Source organism: Pan paniscus, chromosome 20, assembly GCF_029289425.2.
Source record: "Pan paniscus chromosome 20, NHGRI_mPanPan1-v2.0_pri, whole genome shotgun sequence".
NCBI lineage: Eukaryota > Metazoa > Chordata > Mammalia > Primates > Hominidae > Pan > Pan paniscus.
This window is the reverse complement of record NC_073269.2, coordinates 58,718,948-58,740,421: the sequence shown is the minus strand read 5'-3', so window position 1 is coordinate 58,740,421 and position 21,474 is coordinate 58,718,948. Positions and strand designations below refer to the sequence as shown.

The following is a 21,474-nucleotide window of genomic DNA, read 5'->3' as shown; positions in this document are numbered from 1 at the left end:
CCCTTCCCGTTAGCCCTTCCAGGCTCCCATGTAAGAATTCAGACACACCTTCTCACTCATCTCAGATCTTCTCAGGGTAACTTGGTCAAAATGTCCCCGCTCTGAGCCCAGTGAGCATCCCTGCAACTTGGAGATGAGGGGCTAGACCAGAAAAGCTCAACCTGAGTGACCCTGGCCCCTGAAATGATTGGCAAAATAGAGTGTGTGTCTGGGTGTGGCTTTTCTTCTGGGAGAGGGGAGTGCCCAGTTGTAACTAGAATTTTAAATGGGATGCAGTACCCCAAAAATGAATAAAAGCAGAAGAATGGAAGAAACAGAGTTGTAGACTCAGACACAGAGACCATCTTCGGGGTCTTTCTCTGTATGAGGACATCACAGCCAAATCTAAAGCAGGTCATGTCAGTGCCTGGCAGGGAACCCTCCACCGGCTTCCCGTGTTCCCCAGGACAAAAGCCCAACTCCTCACTGTGGCTCCACAGCCCTGTGTCCAGGGCCCCTGCCAGTGTCCAGCCTCCTCCTGGGAGCTTGCCCTCATCTCATGACTCCCTCTGCCCCAGTCACATTTTTTTTTTTCCCAAACACCAAAACCTTTTCTGTCTCAGGTCATTGTCCCTGCTCTTACCCTATGTCCCTAAATGATCACTGCCCTGTCCCTTTCTCCTCCTTCAGTTCTAGGCTCAGAGCTGTCTCCCATGCCCTCCCACCCCCATCTGAAGTTCCCTCTGCCCATCAGTCTCTATCACGTTACTCAGGTTTTATGATCTCTGCATCAATCATATCAGAAGCGCTTTTTCTTTCTTTCTTTTTTTTTTTTTAGACAGAGTCTCACTCTGTTGTGCAAACTATGAGTGCACTCTTGTGATCTTGGCTCACTGCAATCTCTGTCTCCCAGCTTCAAGTGATTCTTGTGCCTCAGCCTCCCAAGTAGCTGGGATTACAGGTGTGTGCCACCAGACCTGGTTAATTTTTGTATTTTTATTTTTATTTTTATTTTATTATATTTTATTTTTGAGTCTCACTCTGTCACCCAGGCTGGAGTGTAGTGGTGTGATCTCGGCTCACTACAACCTCCACCACCAGAGTTCAAGCAATTCTCCTGCCTCAGCCTCCCGAGTAGCTGGGATTACAGATGCCCACCAAGCCAGGCTACTTTTTATGTTTTTAGTAGAGATGCAGTTTCACGATGTTGGCCAGGCTGGTCTCAAACTCCTGACCTCAAGTGATCCACCAGCCTCGGCCTCCCAGAGTGCTAGGATTACAGGCATGAGCCCTGCACCCAGCTCAATTTTTGTATTTTTAGTAGAGACATGGTTTCACCATGTTGGCATGGCTAATCTCAAATTCGTGACCTCAGGTGATCCACCTGCCTTGGTCTCCCGGTGTACTGGAATTACAGACGGGAGTCACTGTGCCTGCCCAGAAACACCCTTCTGCGTGGATTACTTTGTGTGTTGTGTCTCCCTTACTTGAAGGATGCACAATTACCATCTTGGCCACAGGACAACAGCAGCACCTACTCTGGGGTTGCAGTTTAGTTGCTGAGGTGTCCTCAGGGAAGACTCAGGGCCTGGGGCAAATGTGAGGATGTTCCCACATTTCTTCTGGAAATTTCAACTCTAATTGATCTAAACTTCCTGTGGTAATTTGTTTTAGTCAAAATAAGAGGAGAAGGCCTCACTAAGGTCAGAAAAGCCCTACAGACCAGACCCTGCATCTTTAGCCAGTCCTGAGGCATCTCCATTTTTGTCATCTGTGTCAACTGCCTCACTCCAGCTCCCAGGTCTTCCATGCTCTGCACATCACCAGGACCCAGTTTGGCCATTATGGGCAGGGACTTTGCCACCAGCAGGTGATGCGCTCAGAGTGAGGGTCCTGGATTCCCTTCAGGAAGGGTGGGGAGAAGGTCAGGGACCTGAGGGGCATGAAGGACACACTCCTACACAACTAGTTCTGTTCTGGAGGAGCTGGAGGCTCCGTGACTTCAGGAAGATTCTTCCAAGAATCAGAGTGCAAACAGCACAGTGAACTGCAGCCCAAGGGCCACCTCCTCCTGCCAGGCCAGTGGCGATGATGCTCTAGTGGCTTTTCCTTGCCTGTCACAACACGTGAGCATACACACACACACACACACACACACACAGAGTCACAGGGCAGCTGAGGAGCTGGGGATCAAGTCAAGATGCCATAATGTAAATGTGGGGCTGGGTGTGGTGGCTCACCCCTGTAATGCCAGCACTTTGGGAGGCCAAGGCGGGTGGATCACTTGAAGTCAGGAGTTTGAGAGCAGCCTGGCCAACATGGTGAAACCTCATCTCTACTAAAAATACAAAAATTAGCTGGGTGTGGTGGCACATGCCTATAATCTCAGCTACTCAAAAGGCTGAGGCAGGAGAATCACTTGAACCCAGAAGGTGGAGGTTGCAGTAATCCGAGATGGTGCCACTGTACTCCAGCCTGGGCAACAGAGAGAGACTCCATCTAGAAAAAAAAAGAGAGACAGAGAGAGAGAGAAGGTGTCGATCTGTGGCCCAGGTCTGGAGTACAATGGCAAAATTCTAGTTTACAGCAGCCTTGAACTCCTGGGCTCAAGTGATCCCCACTTCAGCCTCCCAAAGAGCTAGAAGGATAGGCATGTGTCACCACACATAGCTACATCTTTTCTTTTTCTTTTTCTTGTTTTTTGAGATGGAGTCTTGCTTTGTTGCCTAGGCTGGAGAGCAGTGGTGCAATCTCAGCTCAGTGCAACCTCTGACTCCTGGGTTCAAGCAATTCTGCCTCAGCCTCCTGAGTAGCTGGGACTACAGGTATGCACTGCCATGCCTGGGTAATTTTTGTGTTTTTAGTAGAGATGGGGTTTCACCATGTTGGCCAGGCTGGTCTTGAACTCCTGACCTTGTGATCTGCCCACCTCAGCCTCCCAAAGTGTTGGGATTTCAGGCATGAGCCACCACTTCCAGAATTATTTTTTATATTGTATTTTTATTCTGTCCAGGGTGAAGTGCAGTGGTGCAATCATAGCTCACTATAGCCTTGATCTACTGACCTCTAGGGATCCTCCCATCTTGGGAGAATACATGGATGGATAAGTCCATGGTTACGTAGGAAACACATCATTTGCAATAAGTTTTTTTTTATAATTTTAATAATTTTAAGTATTTTTCATTGTTGTCAACTATCACAATAATGAGTTAATAGTAAAAACAGGCCAGGCACGGTGGCTCATGCCTGTAATCCCAGCACTTTGGGAGGCTGAAGAGGGTGAATCATGAGGTCGGGAATTCAATACCAGCCTGGCCAAGATGGTGAAACCTCGTCTCTACTAAAAATACAAAAATTAGCTGGGTGTGGTGGCAGGTGCCTGTAATCCCAGCTACTTGGGAGGCTGAGGCAGGAGAATTGCTTAGACCTGGGCAAATGAGGTTGCAGTGAGCTGAGATTGTGCCACTGCACTTCAGGCTGGTTGACAGAGTGAGACTCTGTCTTAAAAGGAAAAATAGTAAGAAGGATTGTACAGTATTATATTCATGCCCTGTGTGTCCATTCAATGACCTTGTAGGATGCTCCATGTTCTTACCCTTGAACCTATTTCATGTTCTCTCCATTAGATAAACCTGTGTCAGTTTAGTTTTGAAGCTGTATCTGTTACTTAGGTGGTTATATTCAAATCTGAATCCCAGACATCTGGTTTCAGGTGCTTGTGTTGACATTTTTAGGTATTTGATTTGTGGCAAGTTTCCTAGAGTGTGTGATGCACTTGTCTCCAAGTACAGATCTTTCTTCATGGGACGGTATGTTATTTTATGGCTTAAGACATGGGAAGCACTTAGAACAGTGTATAGCACATGGGAAGCATTCAAAAATGTTAGTCATGGCTATTGCTGTGATCACGACAGTTTTCAGTTTCGGACTTTACTCTCTTTTCTTTTCTATCAAATTCATTGGACTTTGTCCTCTCTAGACACCACTTGTATTTCAGCTCATCTAGGTAATGAATATCACCTGTTATGTTGAACATACTCTCTGTAGAGAAAACTCTGTGTTTGTTTGCTTTTTTTTTTTTTTTTTTGAGACAGTCTGTCACCCAGGCTGGAGTGCAGTGGTGGGATCTCAACTCACTGCAGCCTCCGTCTCCTGGGCTTGTGATTCTCCTACCTCAGCTTCCTGTGTAGCTGGGATTACAGGTGCCTGCCACCATGCCTGGCTACTTTTTATATTTTTAGTAGAGAAGAGGTTTTACCATGTTGGCCAGGCTGGTTTCCAACTCTTGACCTCAAATGATCTGCCCAGCTTGGCCTCCCAAAGTGTTTTGATTACAGGCATGAGCCACCACGCCAAGCCCTGTGTTTCCTTTTTATTTGTATATTTTTTACATTGTCCATAAAACCGAGACTTCCACAGTGACTTAAGGGATCTTAAAATCTTTCGTGGAAAAGTACAATAAAACACAACTGTGGAGAAAAAATGTGCAAAAATACCTTAACGTGGGTTTGTCAGAACACAGTCTTTGATCAAATTAGTACTTATTTTCTCTTTTCTCATTTTGTGGGAAGGTGATAACTGACTCCTCCATGATGTTTTGTGGAAATGTGTGTTTCATTTTAGGGACATTTTACTTTCAGGGATGTGGCTATAGAATTCTCTTTGGAGGAGTGGAAATTTCTGAACCCTGCGCAGAGGGCTTTATACAGGGAAGTGATGTGGGAGAGCTACAGGTACCTAGAGTCTGTGGGTGATGAAAATGTCCCTGCAAACATGAGAAATCTGCTCTTGTCTATCTTGGCTCTTCCTGGTTATGTGTTCTGTTTTGTGATTTTGCCCCATGCCTGCTTTCTTGTTTGTTTGTTTTTGAGACAGTTTCCCTCTTGTTGTCCAGGGTGGAGTGCAGTGGTGTGATCTCTTCTTACCACAACCTCTGTCTCCAAGGTTCAAGCAATTCTCCTCCCTCAGCCTCCCAAGTAGCTGGGATTACCAGCATGTGCCACTACGCCTGGCTAATTTTGTATTTTTAGTAGCGACAGGACTTCTCCATGTTGGTCAGTCTGGTCTCGAACCCCAACCTCAGGTGATCCACCCGCCTCAGCCTCTCAAAGTGCTGGGCTTACAGGTGTGAGCCACTGTGCCCAGCCCCCATACATGCTTTTGATGTACGTGTCATTGTTTTCTGCAGTGATGACCCTCCTATCAGTCATGGATAGCTTGTTAGGCACTCCCCTATGGAGTGAGTTTGCATGAAAACAGAAAATTCATGAAGAACACTTTGACTATTATGATTGAACATCATCCTGCTCTAGGCAGAGGCGCCCTGGAAACCCTGAGCAGAATTGTCAGCGTGGACCAGGATATGAGACAGAAAGCATCACACTGACTGATAAGTGTTTCCAGCTGTCATGCTTTATTTTATTTATTTATTTATTTATTTTTTGAGATACAGTCTCCCTCTGTCACCCATGCTGGAGTGCAGTGGTGCAATCTGTGCTCATTGCAACCTCCACCTTCTGAGTTCAAGCAATTCTCCTGCCTGAGCTTCCCTTGTAGCAGGGGTTATAAGCATGCTCCACCACACCTGGCCAGTTTTTGTATTTTTAGTAGAGTCGGAGTTTCACCTTGGTGCCCAAGCTGGTCTTGAACTCCTGACCGCAGGTGATCCACCCACCTTGGCTTCCCAAAGTGCTGGGATTACAGGCATGAGCCACCATGCCTGAGCCATTCTGGTTTTTGAGGAGCATCATAGAAGTTTCTCTCAGTGGCACTGTGGCAATGTTCATCCCGTAAACTAATGATCATCTTCTCTAAGCAGCAGTCAGTGGTGTTAAAATTCCTCCTACTGAGGATGTCATTTGGGCTCACAGCCTCCTATGAGGCTCTTGACTGAACTGTTGTTCATTTCACATTTTTCATACCAATATGTGTCACTGTTCATTTTTAACAAGAAAACCTTTGTTCAATTTGTTGTAGAATCAACCCTGTAACAAATATGGTTTTCATCAATCTTATTAAGGGAGCTTGTGAGGTTGAATGAAATCCCTATATTTTAGTGTTCATTTCTTTTTTTTTTTTTTTGAGATGGAGTCTTGCTCTGTCACCCAGGGTGGAGGCAGTTGTGTGATCTCAGCTCACTGCAACCTCGGCCTCCTGGGTTCAAGTGATTCTCCTGCCTCAGCCTCCCGAGTAGCTGGGATTACAGGCATGTACCACCACACTTGGCTTAATTTTTGTATTTTTAGTAGAGACAGGGTTTCACTATGTTGGCCAGGCTGGTCTTGAACTCTTTACCTCAGGTGATACACCCACCTTGGTCTCCCAAAGTACTGGGATTACAGGCGTGAGCCATGCCTGGCCTACAAAGATATTTTTGATGAAACATTTCTGTTGAGTTGGTGTCTCCATGAGGATATGAGGGCCTGGCATTTGCTAGTCTGTCACCTTCACTTTTCATGTCTCATTTATTCCAGAGATTGTGTTTAAAAGTCCAGGGATATGACTTCAAATAATATACGAACCAGGAAAAGAGACACCCTTGTTTTTACATAAGAAACAAGATTTACCCTCCAGTTTTTTTTTCTTTTTTTTTTTTTTGAGATGAAATCTCGCTCTGTCACCCAGACTGGAGTGCAATGGTGCAATCTCAGCTCACTGCAACCTCTGTCCCCCAGGTTCAAGTGGTTCTCCTGCCTCAGCCTCCCAAGTAGCTGGGATTATAGGCGCCTGCCACCATGCCTGGCTAATTTTTATATTTTTAGTAAGACGGGGTTTCACCATCTTGGCCAGTCTGGTCTTGAACTACTGATCTTGTGATCTACCTGCCTCGACCTCCCAAAGTGCTAGGATTACAGGCTTGAGCCACCGAGCCTGGCCTTATCCTCTAATTTTCATATGCAACCATTTTAGTTAGCGCATTATTGTTTTTCTTCACTAATTTGACCAATCACATATGTAGGCAACAATCTCCATCTGGGTCTGTTTTGTTTTGTTTTGTTTTGTTTTGTTTTGTTTTGTTTTTTGAGACAGAGTCTCACTCTGTCACCCAGGTTGTAGTGCAGTGGTGCAATCTCGGCTCACTGCAACCTCCGACTCCCAGGTTCAAGCAGTTCTCCTGCCTCAGCCTCCCGAGCAGCTGGGATGATGGGCACGTGCCACCATGCCCAGCTAACGTTTTGTATTTTTTTAGTAGAGATGGGGTTTCAGCATGCTAGTCAGGCTGGTCTTGAACTCCTGACCTCATGATCCACCCACCTCCACTTCCCAAAGTGTTGGGACTACAGGCATGAGCCATCCCCTCTGGCCTGGCTCTTTTTTCACAAACCGATCTCTACCTACTCAGCTAGGGGATCATTCTTCACGCCCGTGGTCTCCCCCATTGCTGTACTCTTCATAGAGTTTACTCATTTTTTCATGTGTATACACAATTCTGCAATCTACAAGGGGGATTTTGTTGAGTATACATTTGACACTGGAAATCAGAGGCCATTTAATTTAAGAGACGTAAAACTGCTTTTACCTCAGACCACCATACTGCTGATTTTTTGGATCTCTTTTTCTTTTTTTCTTTTTGAGACAGAGTCTCACTCTGTCACCCATGCTGGTGTGAAGTGGCCACATCTCAGCTCACTGCAACCTCCACTGCCAGGGTTCAAGCAATTCTCCTGCCTTAGCCTCCTGAGTAGCTGGGATTACAGGCATGCACCACCACACCCGGCTAATTTTTGTGGGTTTTTTTGTTTGTTTTTTTTTACTTCTCAATTTGTCTGTCTTTAATATTCAAAAGCAAAATGCCCCTCACCAACTTCCAGCCCAGTCTCACTCATGCTTTGTGGTGTGAACTGCTGGCTGATTTTGATTGTTTTTTTTGTTTGTTTTTTGTTTTTTTGATTGTATCTTCTTCCTTTATTTTTTTTCTTTTTTCTTTTTTTTAAAAATTGATCGTTCTTGGGTGTTTCTCACATAGGGGGATTTGGCAGGGTCATAGGACAACAGTGGAGGGAAGGTCAGCAGATAAACAAGTGAACAAAGGTCTCTGGTTTTCCTAGGCAGAGGACCCTGCGGCCTACCACAGTGTTTGTGTCCCTGGGTACTTGAGATTAGGGAGTGGTGATGACTCTTAAGGAGCATGCTGCCTTCAAGCATCTGTTTAACAAAGCACATCTTGCACCGCCCTTAATCCATTTAACCCTGAGTGGACACAGCACATGTTTCAGAGAGCACGGGGTTGGGGGTAAGGTCATAGATTAACAGCATCCCAAGGCAGAAGAATTTTTCTTAGTACAGAACAAAATGGAGTTTCCTATGTCTACTTTCTACACAGACACAGCAACAATCTGATTTCTCTATCTTTTCCCCACATTTCCCCCTTTTCTATTAGACGAAACCGCCATCATCATCATGGCCCGTTCTCAATGAGCTGTTGGGTACACCTCCCAGACGGGGTGGCGGCCGGGCAGAGGGGCTCCTCACTTCTCAGAAGGGGCGGCCGGGCAGAGGCGCCCCCTACCTCCCGGACGGGGCGGCGGCCAGGCCGAGGTGCCCCCCACCTCCCTCCCGGATGGGGTGGCAGGCCGGGCGGGGGCAGGCTCCTCACATCCCAGACGATGGGCGGCCAGTCAGAGACGCTCCTCACTTCCCAGACGGGGTGGCGGCCGGGCAGAGGCTGCAATCTCGGCACCTTGGGAGGCCAAGGCAGGCGGCTGGGAGGTGGAGGTTGTAGCTAGCCGAGATCAGGCCACTGCACTCCAGCCTGGGCACCATTGAACACTGAGTGAACGAGACTCCGTCTGCAATCCCGGCACCTCGGGAGGCCGAGGCTGGCAGATCACTCACGGTTAGGAGCTGGAGACCAGCCCAGCCAACACAGCGAAACCCCGTCTCCACCAAAAAAATACGAAAACCAGTCAGGCGTGGCGGCGCGCGCCTGCAATCGCAGGCACTCTGCAGGCTGAGGCAGGAGAATCAGGCAGGGAGGTTGCAGTGAGCGGGAGAGGGAGAGGGAGAGCGAGAGCTGTATTGTTAGTAGAGACAGGGTTTCACCATGTTGGTCAGGCTGTCCTGAACTCCTGACCTCACGATCTGCCTGCATCGGCCTCCCAAAGTGGTGGGATTACAAGCATGAGCCACTGCACCTGGCCTGAATGTCGTTCATTCTTGTCCTTTGCCCGTATTGTAATTTGTATAGTTAACCTCTGGTCAATATTTTACCATTTGCTAAATTAGTTCCACTTTTGTCCAAGCTCAAGATTTGGTCTATCCTAGTGGAATTATATTCCCACAGACGTGCATGCACAAAGTTCACTCCTACATGCCCATTACTTCCTGCCCTCCACCCTTGCCCTTCCTTTCCTGGCCTTGCATCACATGGTACATTGATCTGGATGCAAATACTGTTTCTTTTCAGCCTATCGATTTTGTAATGCTGAACACCCAATTTCCCCATGAGCCCCTCCCCTCCAACACCACTCTCACTGAGTAAGTCAAGACCTTATTCATCCACTGGACAAAATTATAGGAGGCTGCCTAAATCAACGTGTGCAGGGCATGATGACTCAGCACATGATCCATGAGGGATGGCTTTAGAACCACTGTCAGCAGCGCAGCTCAGCCCTTGTGTCCCAGCTCAGCCCTTGTGTCACCCTTGATATATTTCTTTCTGTTCTTGTATTTTCTGTGACTGGTCATTTCCTGTACTGCCTGGGCATACTATTGTGCTTAAGTACATGTCGTGGGATCCTTCAGGCCTAGGATCAAGTCTTGTCCCTCACTTACCGTACATGCAAATTGGGGTGAAGTACATGAACGCTGTGGGCCTGGTGTCCTTATTTGAGAAGTAATGTTAATTTGCCCCCAGGTTTTTAAAACAAGTTAATGCTATTAGATGGCTTCAAGTAATGCAAGCTTTATAGTACAGATTCTGAACTTCCTTTGTTTAATAAGATTTGTCAGCCTTCAGTGACATTGGTGATTAGATGCCCCTTTTCCTGTGTCACTCATTTCACTGTCTTGTCAGAAATAGCTTAGAGTAGCTGGCCGTGGTGGCTCATGCCTGTAATCCCAGCACTTTGGGAGCCCAAGGTGGGTAGATCACTTGATGTCAGAAGTTTTAGACCAGCCTGGCCAACAGAGGTTAGCCACTTTTCCCAGCCGGTTTTTTGTTTCTTTGACAAAAACTGATAGGGATTTGTATGGGCGTTGTGTTAAATCTAAATCATGTTGGGTTGTATAATCATTTAACAAGATTAAGTTTTCCAATCTATCAATATTGGTTGTATCTCTCTGTTTTTAATCATTTTGATCAATGTTCATAGATTTCAACGTAGAAACTTCTCGCATTTTTACCTTTATTCCTAAGTATATCTTAGTTTAAATTCTCTAGAAAATGGAAGTGTTTTCTTAATTTCCTTTTAAAATTTTTTATTGTTAATGCATGGAAATTCAACTAATTTTGGTGCTAATATTGTACTCTGCAAATCCACTGAATGTTTATTAGTTCCACTTGTATTTTGGTTGAGTCTTTGTGACTTTCTACACAGAGGATCATGTCATCTACAAACAAATAAAATTTTATTTATTTCTTTCTGATTTGGATGAGTTTGATTTCTTTTGCTATTTCATTGCTCTGGCCAGGACAGCCAGTATTGATTGAATAGAAAGGGTGAGAACGTTCTAGCATCATGTGAGATCCTGCAGGAAAAGCATTCCATTTTTCCTGATTGGTTATTTCAGCTGTGGTCATTTCATGGATGGTCTTTTATGTTGTTGAGGTAAATTTCCTTCTCTATTTTGTTTAGGGTTTCTATGATGACCGGATATTCTTAAGTCTTCGCACATCAGGGCCACAGCCCCAACCTCACAGGAAACAGGTGATCTTTTGAAAGGCTTAAGGCCCAAGAGTTCATTTGAGGGCTTTTTAACCTGTGGATTTGGTCTAGAGCCATATCAGAGGGTTGTGTCTGTGTGAGTGTGCAAATGTGTGGTGCTTTCCAAGTTCAGTTGACATTGGTAATTTTTTTTTTTTTTTGAGATGGAGTCTCACTCTGTTACCCAGGCTGCAGGGCAGTGGCATGATCTCGACTCACTGCAGCCTCCACCTCTCAGCTTCAACCAATTCTCCTGCCTCAGCCTCCCTAGTAGCTGGGATTACAGGCACACACCACCAGGCCCGGTTAATTTTTTGTATTTTTAGTAGAGATGGGGTTTCACCATGTTGACCAGGCTGGTCTCGAACTTTTGACCTGAGGTGATTGGCCCACCTCAGCCTCCCAAAGAGCCACCGTGCCTGGCCTAATAATTTTTTATTTTTATTTTTTTTTGAGTTGGAGTCTCACTCTGTCACCCAGGCTAGAGTGCAGTTGCGTGATCTCTGTCTCCAGAAAAAACAAAAAACAAAAAGATAATATTTGCATCGTTATTGGCTCATTTTTGAGTACTTGGGAAAACAGCTTTCAAAAGCTTAAGGTTTTTAAATACATGTGACTTTCTATATTTTTTTTCTGATGTTCTGTTTATAGCATTTTGTGTGTGTGTGTGTGATGGAGTTGCACTCTTCTTGTGTACCCTGGAGTGTAGTGGTGCGATCTCAGCTCACTGCAAGCTCTGCCTTCTTGGCTCAAGTGATTCTCCTGCCACAGCCTCCTGAATATCTGAGATTACAGGCATGCGCCATCACCCTCGGCTAATTTTGTATTTTTTTAGAGACAGGGTTATACCATGTTGGTCAGGCTGGTCTCGAACTCTTGACCTCAGGGGATCCACCCACCTTGGCTCCCAAAGTGCTGGGATTACAGGCATGAGCCACTGTGCCCAGCCATTTGTTTAGTTTTTTGAGATGGAGTCCAGCTCTTTCGCACAGTCTGGAATGCAGTGGTGCAATCTCCACTCACTGCAACCTCTGCTCCCTGGGTTTAAGTGATTCTCATGCCTCAGTCTCCCGAGTAGCTGGGATTACAGGCTCACACCCAGTTTTTTTTTTGTATTTTTGGTAGAGACGGGGCTTATAGGTTTGAGCCACCACACCTGGCCATCCACATTTTTATATGTACAATTTAATCATTGACTACAGTCGTTCTGTTGTGTTATGAAATAATAGGTCTTATTCTATTTTTTGTACCCATTATCATGTTCTATTTATTAATTATTTCTAATTAAAATAAACTTTTTTGCCATGCACGGTGGCTCATGTGTGTAATCCCAGCACTTTGGAAGGCCAAGGTGGGTGGATCATCTTAGGTCAGGATTTGGAGACCAGCCTGGCCAACACGGTGAAACCCCGTCTCTACTAAAAATACAAAAATTAATCCAGCATGATGGTGAGCACCAATAATCCCAGCTACTTGGGAGGCTGAGGCAGGAGAATCATTTGAACCCAGGAGGCAGATGTTGCAGTGAGCCGAGACCGTGCCATTGCACCCTAGCCTAGGCAACAAGAACCAAACTCAATCTCAAAAATAAATAATTAATTTTTAAAACATAAAGATGAGGTTTTGCTATGTTGCCTAGGCTGGTCTCCAACTGTTGGGCACTAGCCATCCTCCTGCCTCAGCCTCCCATCATGCTCGGATTACAGGCACGAGCCACCATGCCTGACGACATTATGCTTTTTTAAACTTGCTAATATTCTAGATATGCTAATTTCCCTTCTAAACGTAATCATATTTTAGCCAATTACTAGTGTTTGATAGATGAATTCTTCCATAGGTAGGGATGTGGGAGAAAAACATAGTTCATAGTACATGTTAACTTACAGATATTGTCATAAAATTATTACATGCAGAAATGAGATTTACAATTTCATTTTATTTTTATTTTTTTGAGACAGAATCTCACTCTTTTGCTCAGGCTGGAGAGCTGTGGTGAGATCTTGGCTCACTGCAACCTCTGCCTCCTGGATTCAAGAGATTCTCCTGCCTCAATCTCCTGAGTAGCTGAGATTACAGTTTTGTGCCACCTTACCCAGCTAATTGTTGTATTTTTAGTACAGATGGGGTTTCACCATGTTAGCCAGGCTAGTCTCAATCTCCTGACCTCAGGGTCATCCACCTGCCTCGACCTCCCAAAGTGCTGGGATTACAGGTGTGAGTCAATGTGCCCAGCCAATTTTATAACTTAGTTATATTTTTTCAGGGCCCAAGTAAAACAGAATAACTTGACTGCAATGTATTCTTAGTAATATTTCATGATCTTTCTCTATATGAAAATAAATCCTAACATTTAAAGACTGCATATTTTATAGCCTTTGTTGTTCCCACCTGATAGAACACTCAGGAGAGAATAACAAAGAAAACACCTAAAATAGATTACAATTGGATGGGTGTGGTGGCTTGCCTGTAACCCCAACACTTTGGGAAGCAAAGGTGGGTTGATCGCTTGAGTCCAGGAGTTGAAGGCTAGCCTGAGCATCATAGTGGGACCACCCCTCTACAAAGTACTAAAAAATTAGCCGGGCTTGGTGGTGAGGGCCTGCAGCTCCAGCTAGTTGGGAGGTGTGGCGGGAGGATTGCTTGAGCACCAGAGGTTGAGGGGGCAAGGAGCAGTGTTCCTGCCACTGCATTCCAGCCGGGGTGACAGAACTAGGTCCTGTCTGAAGGAAAAAGAGAAAGTACAACTTGAAGATAAAAAGTACATTTTCTAATTTTTTCAGAAGGCACATAGAGTGAATTTAATATTACAATACATTTAGAAATTATTGATGTTAGCATATTATGTTGTCAACAACATTTATCATAAAAGTAGTTATATTGCAGGGAAGAACTGTAAAAAAAAAAAAAAGTATTTGAGAATGAGGTGTAAGCTCTGATTTTTTTATCTTGTCCAAATTCCTATGTAAAGAGTCTAGGGGGTCATGCCTTACAAACCACAAAACAACAAAGAAGAAAGTCAAAATATTTGACCTCGAAACATGTTTCTGTGCCATATTTTGAAATGGTCCTTCAAAGGTATCCTTTGTGAGGGGTTCATGTGCGTCTGCAAAGAATCTCTGTTAACATAGCTAGATCTTTTTCTTCTAGGCCCTACCAATCCTGAAGAGAATAACTAAAAATCTAACACCTTTTAAAGGTCTGAATAAAAAACATTTATCATGTATTTTCTCTGAAGGCAGCCAGCAGAGGACTTCAAAAGAACCTTGGTCTCCAACATCTTTTATCTTAACCTGAACATTTCCTCTCTATTGATCCCAGGTATTTTTAGACAAACTCAACCAATTCTAATCAGAAAATGTTTAAATTTACCTGTAGCCTGGAAGCTCTCACTTTGAGTTGTCCCACCTTTCTGAACAAAATTATTGCATCTTTTAAATGTGTTTGATTGATGTCTAATGCCTCCCTAAAATGTCTAAGAAGAAGCTGTTCCCCATCACCTTGGACATATGTTCTCAGGACCTCCTGAGAGTTGTGTCATGGGCCATGATTATTCACATTTCGTGCAGAATAAATATTTTAAAATATTTTACCGAGTTTGACTCTTTTCCATGACAAATATAACTCATTTTAAGTGTGTTGTAAATAAAGTTTCGGTGCTGCAAAAGAAATAGCACTCAAATATAAAATTTTCTTTTTTTCTTCTCAGAAAGGCAATTTACTTATATAGAAGGTTGTGCCCTCACAGAGGGAGCGATGGTGAGTGCGTACCTGAACAAGGGAGGGGAAGGGGTTATTTCTGATGCACATGGCCCTTGCTGCTGTGTCATTCCCCTGTTGGCGAGGGTTAGACCACACAGGCTAATCTAATTCCAATTGGCTAATTTAAAGAGAGTGACAAGGTGAGTGGTTTGGCAGGAAAAATGTTATGGAATGAGGGTGGAGAATGAGTCAGGGTGGAGCAGATAATCGGAGTGAGTCAGGGTGGGGCAGGTGATCAGAATGAGTCAAGGTGGAGCAGGTGATTGGAATGAGTCAGGGTGGAGCAGGTGATCTAAAAAGGTTGCTTTATGAGGAAGTTAAGTTTAAAAGTAGAAGGCAAATAATTGAACATACTGACTTATTGATTCTTTGAAAAGAAATTTAGAACTCATATCTAACATTCCCTTCTCTTGCATTTTCCTTACAGCTCTTTCTCTTCAAACTTCTTTAACATGTCTTGGCTTAGTCATTCTGTTTGATTTTCCAAAATAAGAAGAAGCTTCTTTGGATAAGGTGGAGGATAGTTAAGGGAGATTTTAGTAACTGACATTTTTATGAGCCTCTGCACCAACCCACGGATGCATGGTGTGACAGAGCACCTGCCAAGAATAAGTACACCCATTACGGCTGTGAGGGAAGTAAGAATTGAGGCTACTATTCTTTTCCATCTACCGAACCACTTTTCTAGCCATCCTGAAAAGGGGTCATTTACCCCTGAGTTGTTCACTAACTTATTGGACAGAGCAGTCAGACCTTGCAATGTCTTTGTTTTACTTTCAATGGGCGCAGTGTTGTTTGGGATGAAGGTACGACACTGAGTTTTAATTATGATGCAAACTCTTCCTTTCTATGCTAGTATCATGTCAAAGGCTATCCCATTTTCCCAAGACATCTGGCTGGTAGCCCCTAATTGCTCAGCTATTCCTTTAACAGCATCTCTAGTGTAGTTAATAGACAGCTGTTGGTTGTCATAGATTAGTTTATCCAGTTTACATTTTATTAATTGTCACCCACCAAAACATTGACTCAAATCCTGCAGCTATTTGATTTTGGGCTTTAAATTGATCTAGTATTCCCTATGGGACTCTAATTGTGTCTAAATAGACGTGAGAGTCAAAAGACCCATAAGGGACTTCTTTTGGTTTATGGTGTCTCAGTTTTCCTCTCTCTGGTTGATGAAATGCCAGGGCGAAAGGGATGGCCAGTTGGACTAAAGCACAAGTGCCACTCCAGTTACTCGGTGAAGTGTCCAGTAAAGGCCCGCCATAATACCACTATGCATCTGCTCAGGGATGAGTAAAGGGTGACTGACTGGTAAACTTTTGAAAAATTTTAAGCTCTCTGCATCCCTTCAGGTCTCCAAGGAGTGTTGTTTCCTCCCTGTCATGAGGGACACAAAGTGAACTTAGTGTTGGGAGTCGGAAGCTGGATGGCCCTGGAGGGCTGACCCACAGGGTGGCGAACTTTGGGATGTAGCAGACAGAGAGAGCTTGGCACGACTTGTTACCCCAGGATGTAGAATCCCGGAAAAGAGCTAGCATCCAGCCCACACCTGGTCTACTGGAGGACAGCCCTCGTGGAAAGGGGACAATCTGGGCCTCTGGCCTGCCATGTGCACAAGCATAACAATTGCCTTTGTTCAACATGCAGAGGGAATATTTGATCCATTTTAGCCAGGCATTTACATCTTTATACCCTGTTTCAATAGTTATGGTTTGCCTTAGGTCTCCTATTTCTACTACTGAGAACTTGCTTTTGTCATTTGGCACGAGGCATGTCATAGTTTGATTTCATAGATTTGGGAAAGGGGCAGCTGTAGGAGGTGGAGGAGGGAGAAAAAAGCACACCTTAAAGAAGCCTATAGGATCCTTTCCAGTGACCTCTGCTCCTAAACCATAGAAATGCTCTAAAGTCGGGTTAGAGTTGCTAGTGGTAGGAATAGTAATGGATATAAGCACTGGGAAAGGAAAGGAAAGGAAAGGAAAAGATAGAGAGACTAAACTTTCCTTAGCTTTAATTTGGTAGGGCTTGATCCAGGAACAGTGGCCCATGATTCTGATGATAATGGCACCTGCTTGACTCGGGTGTGATGTGTCCCTCCCTTTCTGCTGTATGAGCAGCAGTCTCAGTGGTTAGCAGCACAAGATAGGGTCCTTCCTAGGCTGGCTCGAGTTTCCATTCTTTCCATCCTTTGATGGGAACGTCATCCCCAGGCCGATGCTGATGTACTGGAAACTCCGAAGCTGGCGCCTGTGCTGAAAGACCTCTTGTTTTAAAGGAAGAGAAGGTGGAGGATAAACCAAGTATATAATTTCTAAGAAATTTATCGTTTGTTTTAAACGTGGGGACATCAGCAGTGGACTTTATAATCCTTGGTGCCTTCTTGCTGAGAAATTTTCTTTAGCACCTATTTTTATTAGTTTTTAGACCAAAGAAAGCCAAATACCATTTTATATTTAACACTTCATGTATGATTTTTATACCAGATAAGCTAAATTTCACCTTTATATTAGTATTTTATTAATGTTAAACTTAATTTTAATAAAACCTTGTAGACATATTTATCCAATGTTAATGTCTGACCATAAGGTAAGATTTTTATAGACTCTTTAACCTTTTATAATTTTTGTTAAAGAGCATGTTAGTGCTTTAAGAAAAACCGGTTGTGCTTTTATTTTAATATCCAGTTCACAGAAAAACTGGATATTACCCCTTTAACTTTTGCCAGTATGTTTACACACAGAATTTCCTTTACAATTAACATTTCGAAACTTGCTTAAACCTTTAAAACAAATTTTTTTAACCTTTTAATGTAGGTAAAAATCCACATTCTTCTGCCTCCTTATAATCCTTTTACCAAAAGTATATTTTACTTTCCTTACACACCTTGCACATAAACTGTTTCTTCAATAGTTTTACAATCAGGAGGACTAATTACTTTCAAATTATATGACATTTCTTGCATAAATTCCCTCTTATAACTTTTCTTTTTTCACAACTTTGACAGACAATTCTTCAACATGCCTCAACTTTCTGAATTGTTGCAAACATCCCTTTCTTTAAACCACCAGTTAATTTATTTTAGGACAAGAATTTACCATATAACATTCTTTTTACATAAATTCTCCTTCCTCCTTTTTTTTTTTTTTTCAAAGATGATAACCATTCTTTTCCAAAGTGAACTTCCTTCATGTCTGTGAACTAGACTGCCTAAGGTCACAAGATTAGAAGTTAGGATAATACATGTTACAATGTTAACTTTTAGCAAACTTGACTTTTGTTGAAAACGTTGTAAGTTTGGGGTTTCAATTCTTTGCTACTAATAAGACCTTGTTCAGTCCATATTCACTTAGAATTGGTAGAGATGGCCTCCTTCCTGATTCTGTAAGTACTTAAAGGTTTGGCTGAGTGCAAACAGCTTGCACATTTCAGCAGTACAATTATTAGGCAATTTTCCTAACTCTGCTTCTGCAAGAGTTTCTTTATCACTTATTGAATACCCATCGTGTCTTTTTCCCTCAGTCACCTGGGAGAAACCCTGTATAGTCCTGTCTGGAAGGGAGTTCCTCCTAGGCCTGGTCGGACCTTTGCATGGTAAATAATGAAGATTTAGATCCCCTGTTAGAAAACCTGCCGGGTTAATGGAATTTTCAGTGGTTAATGTTAAATCATCTTTTTCTACCAGAATAGCCTCATACTTGAAGATTCTTGAGTCAGTAAGCTACCATTTTGCCTTTTTTTTTTTTTTTTTTTTTGACTTAGGATAGTTCTTCCTTGATGAGGTGTGCTCACAATGAGGTTTCCTCTAAAAGTTATTTTTCTATTTCTTCTGTTAGCAAAGCAGTTGCCGCTACAGATTGAATGCATTTGGGCCATCCGCAGTTTACTGGGTTAAGGATTTTTGATAGCTAAGCTACGGGTTGTCAGTGGCCTCAGTGCTTTCAGGATATGCCATTGTTTACACTGACAACAGGGTGGTATTGGAGTGTTATAGGGTCATGGAGAAGACCTTCAATTATCAATTATAGGTTTTAAATTTACCCTGGCTTTTAAAGGAATAGGGTATACTGTTTTCTCTCTACTACTACTCTCTCTCTCTTTTCTGACTCTCTGTCTCTTTCTCCCTCTCTCTTTGACTCCCTTTTTGTCTCTCTGTCTCTTTCTCTCTCTCTCTTTGACTCTCTGTCTCTTTTTTTTTTTTTTTTTTTTTTTGAGATGGAGTCTTGCTCTGTTGCGCAGGCTGGAGTGCAGTGGCGCGATCTTGGCTCACTGCAAGCTCCACCTCCCGGGTTCACACCATTCTCCCACCTCACCCTTCCAAGTAGCTGGGACTACAGTCACCCGTCACCACGCCCGGCTAATTTTTTTTTTTTTTGTATTTTTAGTAGAGACGGGGTTTCACTGTGTTAGCCAGGATGGTCTCAATCTCCTGACCTCGTGATTTGCCCACCTCAGCCTCCCAAAGTGTGGGGATTACAGGTGTGAGCCACCGCACATGGCCAAGGCAATTTACTTCTATAGAAGGGTGCGTCCTTATAGATGGAGCAATGGTGAGTGCATACTTGGGCAAGGGACGGGAAGGGGTTCTTACTCCAGACGCATGAGGCCCCTGCTGCTGTGTCATTCCCCTATCGGCTAGGATTAGACTGCACAGGCTAAGCTAATTCCGATTGGCTAATTTAAAAGGAGTGATGGGGTGAGTGGTTTGGTGGGAAAAATGGTTATGGAATGAGTCAGGTTGGAGAATTATTCAGGGTGGAGCAGGTAATCAGAATGAGTCAGGGTGGAGCAGGTGATTGAAAAAGGTTGCTTTATGAGGAAGTTAAGTTTAAAAGTAGAAGGCAAATAATTGCACATACTGACATATTGATTCTTTGAAGAGAAATTTAGAACTCATATCTAACAAGTACAGCATAAAATAACAAATGTAAGGAGCAACTGGGCAATTTATATGCACTGTTACAAGGTCAGTGCTTTTTTTTTTAATCACTTTTTTTCTTATTGAGATGGAGGAGGGAACTCTGGGGTAGAGGGTCTTACTTTGTTGCCCAGGCTGGCCTGGACTTCCCAGCTCAGCGATCCTCCTACCCCTGCTTCCTAAGTAGCTGGGACTCCTGGCTCCCACCACCCCACCCACATCCCTGCTGTGTTTAAGCAGCAGGTGGTGACCTCACTCCTCCCTAGCCTGAGCCCTCTGCTCCACACCCCAGGCGGTGGCTCTAGGAAAGTCTCTGGAGCTGAGCACAGGGTGGACTCTCCCACCCCAGTGAATGAAGAATAGAAAGGGAGAGGATTTCTAATTGGTTCTGTGGGCCGTCAGCCTAAAATTGTACATTTGGCTGAGGCAGGACTTTGCATTTCGCGTTCTAGTTTGCATTCCTGCCCTAGACAACTTTGAGGTTTTGGAATTAAATTGCTAAAATTAATTTCAATAGTAAGGAACTTTCCTGGATCTAATTACCACCCCATGTTCACTTCTCAGGGAGGTACTATTTCCCTGACTCCTGAGCTGTTCCAGCCTCACTGGTGGGTTTCGCCTTCAAAACCTGGAAAACAGAGACACGGAGAGTGAGATAGAGGGAAGCTCAGGCCCTGACCCCTTCATTCCCCTGCGAAGCCCTCACAGCCCAGGCCTCTTCCCCCCCACCCCCCCGCACCAGGCCCCTTGTCCTTCATGCCTCACCCTGGCCTCACTCAGGCCCCACCCACTTAATCTGCATCCCTTCATGGCCTTGCTCAGGCCCGGCTCACCTCCTGGGGTTCCACCCCCCAGTCCTGGCTTTTGTCCTGCTCTGATTGGCACAGACCCAGAGGCAGATGGCGTGGACTTAAAAATTCGTGTTAATTGGCCTTAGATTCCCTGCCCCTAGACCCAGGACCCAGTGCTTCCTTCTTCTTCTTTTTTTAATTGGAGATGGGGTCTCACTTTGACACCCAGGTTGGAGAGCTGTTACAGGATCAGAGCTCACCGCAGCATAAACCTCCTGGGTTCAAGGGATCCTCCCACTTCAGCCTCCAGAGTAGCTGGGACCACAGCTGCATGCCACCGCATAGGGCAAATTTTTGTGTTCCTCATAGAGACGGGCTTTCTCCATGTTGCCCAGGCTGGTCTCGAACTCTAGGGCTTAAGGGATCCAGCCGCATCGGCCTCCCAAAGTCCTGGGATTACAGGCATAAGCCACCACACCCAGCTTGTTCTTAATTAAAAAAAAAAAAAAAAATAGGCCTGGTGCAGTGGCTCACACCTGTAATCCCAGCAGTTTGGAGGCCGAGGCTGGCGGATCACCTAATTTCAGGAGTTCGAGACCAGCCTGGCCAACATGGTGAATCCTCATCTCGACTGAAATACAGAAATTAGCTGAGCATGGTGGTGCTTGCCTGTAATTCCAGCTACTAGGGAGACAGGCAGGAGAATCGCTTGAATCCGGGAGGCGGAGGTTGCAGTGAGCCGAGATCGCATAACTGCATTCCAGCCGGGCAACAGAGCGAGAGTCCGTCTCAATAAAATAAAATAAAGTAAAATAAACAACCGCTTCTCAAATAAGCTTTGGTAGAATCTTACGAAATCACATCATCATTTTCAAACTATTATATGTTTTGAATTTTCTTCTTTGACCCCACATTTCATTAGATGTATATTTTTTAACCATTTTAAAATTGTTTTTCTCTGAAATTTATTGTGTTCAGTTTAGATTGAGCACTGCATGCTTTCTAGTCTTTATTATGTATTGGAAACATTTTCTGGTACCTGATAAATGATTTTAGGTTGTTTCAATGTGTACTCAATAAAGATATCAAGGAAATTTTTTCTTTACACTAACATCAAAATTTAGTTCAAGTAGCCTATTACTCCATTTTCTTTCCTCATGTC

General features: G+C 44.0%; 1 protein-coding gene across 8 annotated transcripts in view; it reads left to right on the top strand.

Moving 5' to 3' along the window:
* Positions 1-21,474, top strand: part of LOC100970246 (zinc finger protein 83) — a 138,321-nt gene that overhangs the window by 65,595 nt on the left and 51,252 nt on the right. For 2 of the 8 annotated variants that reach the window (XM_063600584.1, XM_063600581.1), the window contains exon 1: positions 17,977-19,153. The exons of the other annotated variants lie outside the window; for them this stretch is intronic. In XM_063600584.1, coding sequence (XP_063456654.1) covers positions 19,099-19,153 — 55 coding nt within the window. In that variant the 5' untranslated portion in view covers positions 17,977-19,098. Of the gene's footprint in view, positions 1-17,976; positions 19,154-21,474 lie in introns of those variants that run through there. 8 annotated transcript variants of the gene reach the window in all.